A 10356-nucleotide genomic window follows, 5' to 3' on the forward strand; every position below is an offset into this window, starting at 1 on the left:
GGTTCCGATACAAATACTATCAATAATGAAGGATTTCGTTATTGTAAATGTATCATACCAGTAATTGATACTACTACTAAATGTACTCATTCGTATGAGACTTTTATGTACTCATCGCAATATTTATGTGTTTGCAAAATTACATATTTTATGTTTAGGATTCAGTTAGCATAATATTTCTACATTTATAGTTTTTTGATTAAGAGTCGCCGTGCAACGCACGGGCTCTTAAAGGCTAGTTTAAAAAAAAACACCACCATTTGCATTGCTTAATTCTTCGCTTCACGCGCCACAGTTACTTTAAATGTGGAGCTTTGACTATTAAGTGTTGTAAATTTCATCTTCAATTGAAGAAAGATTAAAAATTCATATGTATTCAAGGCAAACATTTATGTACAACATAAGTCATACACACCTGAAATTGATGTTAATAAATATGCCAAAAAAAAAAAAAAAAAGTAGTTTTACAAGTCAATTCATTCAGAGATATATAGCAAAAAAACAACTATGTTTAGTTTAAGAGAAATTGACCTTCAACTTCGCTACGTACAATATTTCCTGAACGCATCTTTGTGTCAGTACCAACAAAACGTCTCTTTTTTTTTTCTTTCTTCTTATTATTAAAGTATGCCGGCCCGATGGGTCATGTTTGTTATTCACAAGGAAATCAATCCCCCCAATAGAATAGAGTCTGAAGAAGAAGATAAAACAATAAAATGATGTTATCTATGTATCTGGTGACAGCATCTGTAGAGGATTACTAATCAACCAACCAAGCACATTGTTTATCATTCGAGTTTGGCAATGACAGCATCTACGACTTGCTGAGTAGTACTGGTGCCACCAAGATCTTTTGTTCGATATATTCCTTCCATAATCACACGCTTGACAGAGTTCTCTAGTCTGTCTGCAAATGAAGGGAACTGCAGATGTCTAAGCATCATTGCTGATGATAAGAGCAAAGCAACTGGATTTGCCGTCTTCCGATCTACAATTTTCTGTTTTCCAACATTTCCTGCTGATGCTCCTTGCTCAAACACCGCATGATCAGCCCCCACGTTACCTGCAATTACATTTATTTATTTCTATATCAATCAAACCGTATAAATGCACTAATAAGAACTAATACCAACTGCAAGAGTAACAAACAGAGAATAATCATGCAAAGATGACAAACCTCCAGGCATGACACCAGTGCCTCCAGCAATACCAGCAGCCGTATTTGCCACCAAATTTCCATACAGATTAGGAGTCACCTGTATAATAAAAAACTATCATATCAAATCTCTTTTATATTATAGCAGCAAAATCATCTCATCGTGAGATGATAATAATATTAAGTATTTCATATACTTATTATCTCTAACCAGAGAAGAGCCCAGAGTCAAAATAAACACGCAATTGAATACTCATGAATTAGGAAAATCATATTGCTCGAGAATTACTTACCATAACATCAAATTGCTCAGGCTTTGAAACAAGCTGCATGCAGCAGTTGTCGACAATAATCTCATTGTATTTGATGCTAGGATACCTGCTTGCTATCTCTCGGCATGATTCTAGAAACAAACCATCTGCTAGTTTCATAATATTTGCTTTGTGCACAGCAGTCACTGTCTTCCGATTGTTGAGATAAGCATACTCAAACGCATATTTGGCAATACGTTCCGAGCAAAACTTTGTGATCACCTGCCAAATTTAAAATATCAATCATTATTTCCAGAATTAAGGATATTACCTCTCGTTTTGACGAATCACAAGTCCATGATAAAAGTGACAAAGCTGCAAATTTGAATGGATGATAGATCACATAATAAGAATATACAGCATTTATGTGCATTATCTGTATACTAACGAGCTACATGTGTGAGATAAAGATCATTATTAAAATATAACGAGTTAGTTGTACACCTTTACATGGCATTTATTGCACCATCTGGTGAGTTCCAATTAACAAGTCAACAACAACAACAACAATACTCAATTCCACTGAAGTGGAGTATGGGGAGGTTAGATGTAGACAGTCCTTTCCTCTACCCTAAAGTAAAAGGGAAGTCATTCCTACACCCACGGATACCTATCGATCCCCAGGTAGAGGAAGTCGTCCCTCCCTATTCTGTAGAGCAGAGAGGCTGCCTCTTAGGGACCTCCGACCAGAAAGAACCATGAAAACCGATATGTGAAATAAAAAATAAACAAGTAAAGTTGATAAAATATAAACTTCACCATGAATAATGTATACTCCAATACGATATGTATAGGTAAATACAGCATATAACAATATAATGTAATATAGCATATAAGTAAAATATGTGAGTGTCAAATAAGTAAGTATAACAAGTCATGTAAGTACAATAAGTATACGTAAACATGTTGGTAAGAAGCATGTAGGTATAATATGCAGTATAAAATAGATGGTATACTATGTAGGCATAGACAAATAAGTATACAATGTTAGCATAAAAACATGTGATATGTAAGTACGTATAATTTAATAGCTATATAATGTAATACAAACATGTAACCATAAAGTGCAATAAAGCATGTGAATAAGCTACAATAAGTATAGATATATTATATATACGTAAAGTCCCACGAAAAAAAAAACATATATGAAGTGCACACAAGCAAGTAGACAAAAAATATAATATAAATATATAAAATAAAAAACCATATGTAGAACCTAGTCATCTATTCTAATTCTACTCCTCCACAAATTCCTATCAGAAGTCATGTCCTCGGTCAATAAGAGCTCCTTCATGTCAAGCTTCACTCTATCCTCCAACCTACGTCTGGGTCTACCCCTTCTCCTTACGCCCCCAACAACGAGGGTCTCGACTCTCCTAACCGGGGCTAAAAGTGGGCGCCTCATAACATGCCCGAACCATCTAAGTCGTCCTTCCCTCAACTTGTTGGTTATGTTCCCAACTTCCAAGTTCTCCCTAAAAACTTCATTTGGAATCATATCTAGCATGGTCTTGCCACACGTCCACCTAAGCATCCTCATTTCTGCCACCTCCATTCTCCTCTCTTGGGCTTTCGTCATTGGCCAACACTCTGAGCCGTACAACATGGCCGGTCTGATTGCCACCTTGAAAAATTTCCCTTTCAATTTAAGGGGTACCTTCTTGTCGCACAACACCCCTTTCGCTGCCCTCCACTTCAACCATCCTACTCGTATACGATGCGTCACGTCCTCATTTATCCTTCCCAATTTGTGAAGCATCGAGCCTAAATATCTAAAGGACTCTTGAGGAGGTAAAATCTGATCCCCAATTTTGACATCCACTAAATCCTCTTGTTCTTCTTCGCTCGCCTTGAAATCGCATCTAAGGTACTCCGATTTAGGTCTGCTAATCCGTAGGCCATTTGATTCTAGTGCAGTCCTCCATTGCTCTAGCCTTCTGTTAAGCACATCCTGGGAATCCGAAACTAAAACAATATCGTCGGCGAATATTATGCACCATGGGATGTCCTCTTGTATCCTCTTAGTTAGTTCGTCTAGGATCAAAGCGAAAAGATATGGGCTAAGTGCCGATCCCTGATGTAGACCTACCTCTACAGGGAAAAACTCTGTGTTTCCTACTGTCGTGCGTACGCGAGTCTTCGCCCCGTCGTACATATCTCTAATAGTTCTTATATATCTACTTGGGACACCCCTAGCATTAAGAGTTCCAAATCAGCTCGCGCGGGACACAGTCATAAGCCTTTTCCAGGTCTAAGAACGCCATGTGTAGGTTCTTTTGCTTTTCCCTATACTTCTCCATAAGGCTTCTAACGATGTGAATTGCCTCCATCGACGAGCGTCCTGGCATGAAACCGAATTGGTTCTCTGAAACCTTTGTCTCGCGTCGGAGCCTCGTCTCAATCACTCTCTCCCAAAGCTTCATAGTATAACTAAGTATAACTAAGTAACTTTATGCCTCTGTAATTACTACATATTTGTGCATCTCCCTTGTTCTTGTAAATAGGTTCCCTTGTTCTTGTAAATGGGTATGACCTCACTGAGTCTCCATTCCATAGGCATCTTTGCGCTTCTAAACGTCGTGTTGAAAAGGTTAGTCAACCATCTAACCCCATCGCCTCCTAGGCACCTCCACGCCTCAATCGGGATTTGGTCTGGTCCTACTGTTTTGTTTCTCCCCATCTTTCGTAGGGCTGATCTAACTTCCTCCTGGTTAATCCTCGTGCAGAAACAGTTGTTTTGGTATTCACGAACCTCGTGGAGTTCCCCGTTCCGCTCTGTTCTTTCCCTACCAAAAAGGGATGCAAAATACTCTTCCCATCTTTTCTTAATAAGGTCTTCTCTCACTATACTTTGACCTGCTTCATCCTTGATATATTTGACGCTAACTAAGTCCCTGCCTCTTCGCTCCCTAGCTTTAGCTATTCTATATATGTCATTGGCTCCCTCTTTAGAGTCTAGCTTCCTATATAAATCTTCATAAGCTTTGTCTTTTGCAATTGCTACAGCCTTCTTTGCTTCTCTTTTAGCTTCTTTATATCTTTCTTCTACTCTAGTTCTCTCTGCAGGTGTCCCTGCTCCAAAAGTAATGAGCTCCTTAAACCTCGTCTGCTTTAACGCGACTTTCGTTTGGACATCGTCACTAAGCCACCACGATTCTCTATTACTCTTATGGGCTCTCGATGTCCCTAATGCCACCCCTAAAGCTTCTTTTGCCACCTCTCTAATAGTGGACGCCATACGGTTCCATAACTGGTCAACGTGAGCAGGGGCTACGTTATCCCCTTCTACACTCAATCTATCGGCAACAGTCGTTCTAAAAGTCTCTGCCTTCGCTCCATGTAGGCTCTTCCAAAGGATTCTATGTTACACAACCTTAGCCCTCCTACGAACTCTTCTCCGGGTAACTAGGTCCATGATCAACCATCTGTGCTAGGAGGAGCACGTATATGCTGGAAGGACCTTACAGTCCCTACATGTCCTAAGTTCCCCTTTACGAAGGAGCAAAAAGTCAATCTGGGTGCAACGGCCCCCGCTATAAAAAGTGGCTAACTGAGCATCCCTCTTCTTGAAAAAAGAGTTAGCTACAACCAACTCGTGGGCAATGGCAAACTCAAGGATTGAGCGCCCTTCTTCATTTCTAGGACCAAACCCAAAACCCCCATGGGCTCCCTCGTAACCTTCTGTCTCCACTCCTATGTGTCCATTCAGATCACCCCCTATAATTAGTCGATGATCCGCTGGGCACCCCCTCACTACCTGATCTAACAATTCCCAAAAACTCTTCTTTTCCGTATCACTTAAACTCGCATGAGGTGCGTAAGCGCTAATAACCGTGAAAGTTTCCTCCTTAATAATTAGACTAACCGACATAATCCTATCGCTAAACCTACCCACGTCAACAACGTTATCCTTATGTAGATTTCCCAAAAAGATACCTACCCCGTTCCGTGCTATCCTAGAACCCGAGTACCACAACCTATAGTCCTTAATGTCTACCGCCCCTTCACCCTTCCATCTAGTCTCTTGAACACACCCTATGTCCACATTACTCTTGATAAAGGTATCAACGAGCTCAATCCTTTTGCCCGTCAAGGTTCCTATATTCCAACTACCCACTCTAATCTTACCAAGGGTGGCTACCCTACTACCGCCTCTAACCCCTCTAAGCCTACCCACCCCTAAACTAGGACATGACCTCAAGTGACCATAGGTATGCGTAAGATCAATATTAACCTATACACCAAAAGATGACCCAAGTAAAAGTTAAAAAAAGACTATGATAAATAAGTATTTATAGTTGCAAAAATAATAAAAATAGAAGATAAATAGAAATAGATGTATGTTATAGCTAATATAAAATTCAAACTGGAATGCAAGTATAACAGTAATATCTATATAAATATGATAAAAATATGTGAATATATATAACAATGATATATATATAGATAAGGGTTTACTCCTAATATAAAAGTATAGGCAGGAATCAGCAAGCAATTAACACAAAGATAGATCGAGAGAGAGAAACGTAACCGGCCGGAAAGATAACTTTCCGGTTACAAGCGGCGGCGGCGGCGGCCGGCAGGAGACTTGTGAGTGATCAAAAAAGAAAAAAAAGTGAGTGCTCTCTAATATGCGGATGTTGATACATCTCGTTATTACTCGCAAAAAAAAAAAAAAAAAAAAAAAAAAATTTAAAAAAAAAATAACATTATTTGAGCATGTAGTAAAGCCCACTTAAACCGTCTTTCGTACTATATGCATATAGCATATACTGTTCATTTACCAGTTACACAATGGCAGAAATCACTTATATAGTTTTACCCAAAAACCCCAGATACGCCTATCAAGTTAACCACAAAACACATAAAGAACTACTAAACCTTTCTATCCAAAAACTGATGCTCTCTGAAAAGTATAATAAGAGCACGTGAGAATATGAGAAGAAAGATAACCATTGCATTTCTCCAAATAAACAACACCGGCATAGTAGGATAATGGGGCATGTGATGTCCACCATTTCCTCTGCATTCACAATATTACGCTTAAAGTCTCATTGTGTTCTCTAATCTAATCAGTGTGATTTACAACTAAGCACAAATATAAACCGAAATTGACTACTAAACAGAAGAAAAACAATGAGTTGGTATCTGATTGAATCCTCATAGAACTTGTGTAAAGCTACCTCTAATCCCAATTGACTTTCATATTGCAATTTTCCTCCTTTTCCAACCACAATACCACTCCTGAAATTTCTTATATTAACTTGTGGTAGCCTTGATCTTCAAAACCTACATGGTACATGACACGAACATTTGTTATCTTACCATGGCTAGTGTATTCTTTCGGATTAACTTGCGAGCCAACTAACTGTTGGGCGACCACCCGCTTTGCGGGTAGCCCAGAGTCATCTTTGGTGAACCAAACCGAAACAGAATCATATTTAGGTGGTCCGGTCCTCGATTCTCATTTTCCCTGTAAAATTGGTTCCGTTTTGATCCCGGACCCATATGTTTGCTAACAACTAGCACTTGCCAACTACTTCCGGTGATAATCATAAGTCAGACTAACTACCATTAAAGTAAATGAGGAATTCTATTCTCTTATTCACGCAACTAAGAACAAGTACAGCAATCTATAAGATCTCTCATTTTTATAGCTAAAGGACCTCTTTCACCTACAACTATTCATAGGTTTAAAGATGTAGTGATTCTAGGACTAGAAGGAAGTTCAAGTCGAACAATGTAAAGGCAAAAAACCAACTCCTCTGGTGTCTGTTAAAGGATTATTTATACACCAGAAACAAAAAACTATGTACCCACGGGATCAATGTATGAAACCCAAAGGAAATTTGTTCTAGATTCTATATTCAGAAATTGTTCATTCTTATTATCAATTCCTTGAAACATTCAACATTTGTGAGCACTAAAATTTATATGCATCAAACAAATATGTGAACCATATACCAATCAATATAAATGCATATTATACACTTAAAGAATATATATACCTTGAGACTTTCAACGACACCAGGAACAACCTCATGTTCAAGACCTGCATATTCACCTTCAGTATTTTCTCTAATAACAACAATATCAACGTTCTCATGACGCGTTGGGAGTCCAGGCACATTAAAACAGTTCACGAGCGATGCGTACAAATCAAGCTCTTTCCTTAGCTGTACATTCAAAGAGCTCACACCACCACCCATCGGTGTATTCAATCCACCTTTCAAACACACTTTGTTCTTCTTGATCGATTCCAATACTTGAGTCGGAATCGTTTTCATATCGCCGTGGACGTCGAATTTCTCAAAATAAATCGGCGCGTGCATCGCGTCCATTACTTGTTCGACGGCGCCGGTTACCAGAGGACCGATTCCATCTCCAGGAATTAGGGTTACGGTACGTGGAGCACCGTCTCCGGGTCGAGGCATGTAGGTGACGGATCGGGTTGAGGTTGAGATCAGCGGTGATCGACGGTGGAGTAGTTGTTTGAGAATAGGTAGAGTTCGTTTGGCCATTGCTTCAAATGAAGTCGATTTTTGATGTGAATAGAATTATTATTATGAGGAATAAAAAAATAAAGACAGAGATGAGATTAGGGTTTATATGGGGAAGAAATCGGCAAGTGGAATGAGCAGGCAAATTATTGGAAGGAGGCACATGAGGAGCGACTAGAGGGAGAAAGACTTTCCAATCATCCCCAAAAAAAAAAAAAAAAAAAAGGGAAGTGAAAATTTCCAAACACATTTTTGATAAATCCACCCAGATTTACTAAACTGTCCTTAATGATATAGTACACAAGTTTTTTACTACAATTTATTTTAGGGACATTATTGAAAAATATCAACAAAAGTGTGTGGATCTATAAAAAACTTGTTTGGAAATATCACCTCCCCAAAAAAAATCTCAAAACTAATTTCAGTAAAAGGCGATTATCTAATATATCTATCTATCTATCTATTTATAATTTTTTTATTAAAATTCTATAATGATGATTTCATTATTTGACTAATTTTTTTTGTTAAAAAAATTAAAAGACAAAAAAAAATCATAGGCATGGTGAGTGATGTCATTAATCTAAGTAATTTTTAATTAAAATTAAATCTTATTAATTAATTATTATTATTAAATTTTATTAATAATTATTAATCGTATTAATAATTAAATAATTAACTAGTGAAATTACCCGTGAAATTACGGATTTGTTTAAACGGAACAGTTTAATGATATGTTTTAAGTATTGAGTGAACGTAAATGCTAAAGTCATTTAGTTTAATGACCCGTGGAACCATAGAGTCAGACTAAAAAACTCAACAGCTGAACATTTCATCAAACACCTAAAATGCATATTAAACAATCCACATCAAATCATAAGAGATAATATTGGTTGTTATTCTATTTTAAAAGTGTAAATTAAAATATAAATTTAGAATTGGTTTACTTCTGCCTAACTTTTCTACCAATATTGATTTCTATTTTATTTTAAAAGTGTAAATTAAAATATAAGTTTAGAATTGGTTTCCTTCTGCCTAGCTTTTATACCTTCATGTACTCAACTTAAAATAATTCAAAATTATATAACTTTAATAATTAAAATAATTATTAATAAGATTTAATAATAATAATTAATTAATAAGATTTAATTTTAATTAAAAATTATTTAGATTAATGACATCACTCACCATGCTTAAGATTTTTTTCCTTTATTTTTTGATTTTTTTAACAAAAGGAACTAGCCTAATAATGACATCATCATTATAGGATTTTAATAGAAACTATAAATTAAGACCACTAGTATTAAGCTCGTCCGTCGTTGGCTACGCCCTTCAACGGCGCCGCTACTAGAAACCGTTGATAGAGGCGTGGTTGATGGTCGTGGTGCTAATTGTCGTTGTTCGACATGTTGGAGGACGTTGGAATTGATTGATTTTCAATAAAAATAATAATAAATTAAAACAATTATCGTATTTTGTCATTTTTAATGTTTTAGTCACTATCATTAATTTACTGCATAAATAGTCACTTAATTAACGTTTTATTCCTAAATTAATTCTCTCATACTAACGACCATTAAATGTCCGTTAAGTTCAAGACATATGCCATCACGTGCGTTTTACATATTATAAATACGTATCATATTTTATTTAAAATTGTCGTTGATTTGTGAAACCCTAGAAAAAATCGAGTACGCTTGAAAAAGATAAACAAGATCCCCGTGAATCGACAAGAGAACGTTTTTCAAATGGGGGTCCGATTGCCCATCACGACATCAGGTGCCATGAGAGCCTCTGCTTCTTCTCTTTCAGATAACTGGACAAAAGCTCGTTTGATATTTACATGAATGTATATATCAATAAATTTACCAAAGCTATGAAAATATGAAATTAGGGATTCCCTTTCGTTATGTTGAGGGGGACATTATTCACAATGTGACGACCTGAAAATTTTCGACCAAATTTAAACTTAATCTTTATATGTTTCCGACGCGATAAGCAAAGTCTATTTAATTGAATCTCAAAATTTTTAACTGTTTCATGTAATCAACTTCCCTTTGACTGTGCTCGACGATTCACGAACAATTGTTTATATATATATATATATATATATATATATATATATATATATATATATATATATATATATATATATATATATATATATATATATATATATATATATATAAGTGTATATGATAATTTGAATTAATGAAATATATTTTAATCAATTAGAATTAATAATGCAAAATAATAAACAAAATAAGTAAGCTATTATTAAAATGAGTTTATACAAATAGATATAGCATATCATTATGAAACTATATAATTATATATAAAAGATATCTATTAATAACTAATATATTGTAGTATTTATAAATTTTATAAACAA

The 10356-nt window shown here is 36.1% G+C and overlaps 1 protein-coding gene across 1 annotated transcript; it reads right to left on the minus strand.

Annotated features, from left to right (window-relative positions):
* Nucleotides 1-427: 427 nt before the first annotated feature.
* Nucleotides 428-8099, minus strand: LOC139852047 (isocitrate dehydrogenase [NAD] regulatory subunit 1, mitochondrial-like). Its single transcript, XM_071841263.1, has 4 exons — nt 7476-8099; nt 1450-1689; nt 1178-1256; nt 428-1063 (listed from the first exon to the last, which is right to left on the minus strand). Exons 1-4 carry the CDS (start codon nt 7986-7988, stop codon nt 789-791), a joined length of 1107 nt encoding a protein of 368 aa, XP_071697364.1. The 5' UTR covers nt 7989-8099; the 3' UTR covers nt 428-788.
* Nucleotides 8100-10356: the final 2257 nt, after the last annotated feature.

This window comes from Rutidosis leptorrhynchoides, chromosome 6 (assembly GCF_046630445.1).
Source record: "Rutidosis leptorrhynchoides isolate AG116_Rl617_1_P2 chromosome 6, CSIRO_AGI_Rlap_v1, whole genome shotgun sequence".
In the NCBI taxonomy this organism is placed as follows: Eukaryota; Viridiplantae; Streptophyta; class Magnoliopsida; order Asterales; family Asteraceae; genus Rutidosis; species Rutidosis leptorrhynchoides.

Excerpts from the sequence above, each read along its gene's own strand:
- LOC139852047 (XM_071841263.1), bottom strand. The coding sequence starts at position 7,988 with ATGGCCAAACGAACTCTACCTATTCTCAAACAACTACTCCACCGTCGA. Across the intron at positions 1,257-1,449 it reads CTGAGCAATTTGATGTTATG|GTGACTCCTAATCTGTATGG; the intron begins GTAAGTAATTCT and ends TTTATTATACAG. Across the intron at positions 1,064-1,177 it reads CACTGGTGTCATGCCTGGAG|GTAACGTGGGGGCTGATCAT; the intron begins GTTTGTCATCTT and ends ATGTAATTGCAG.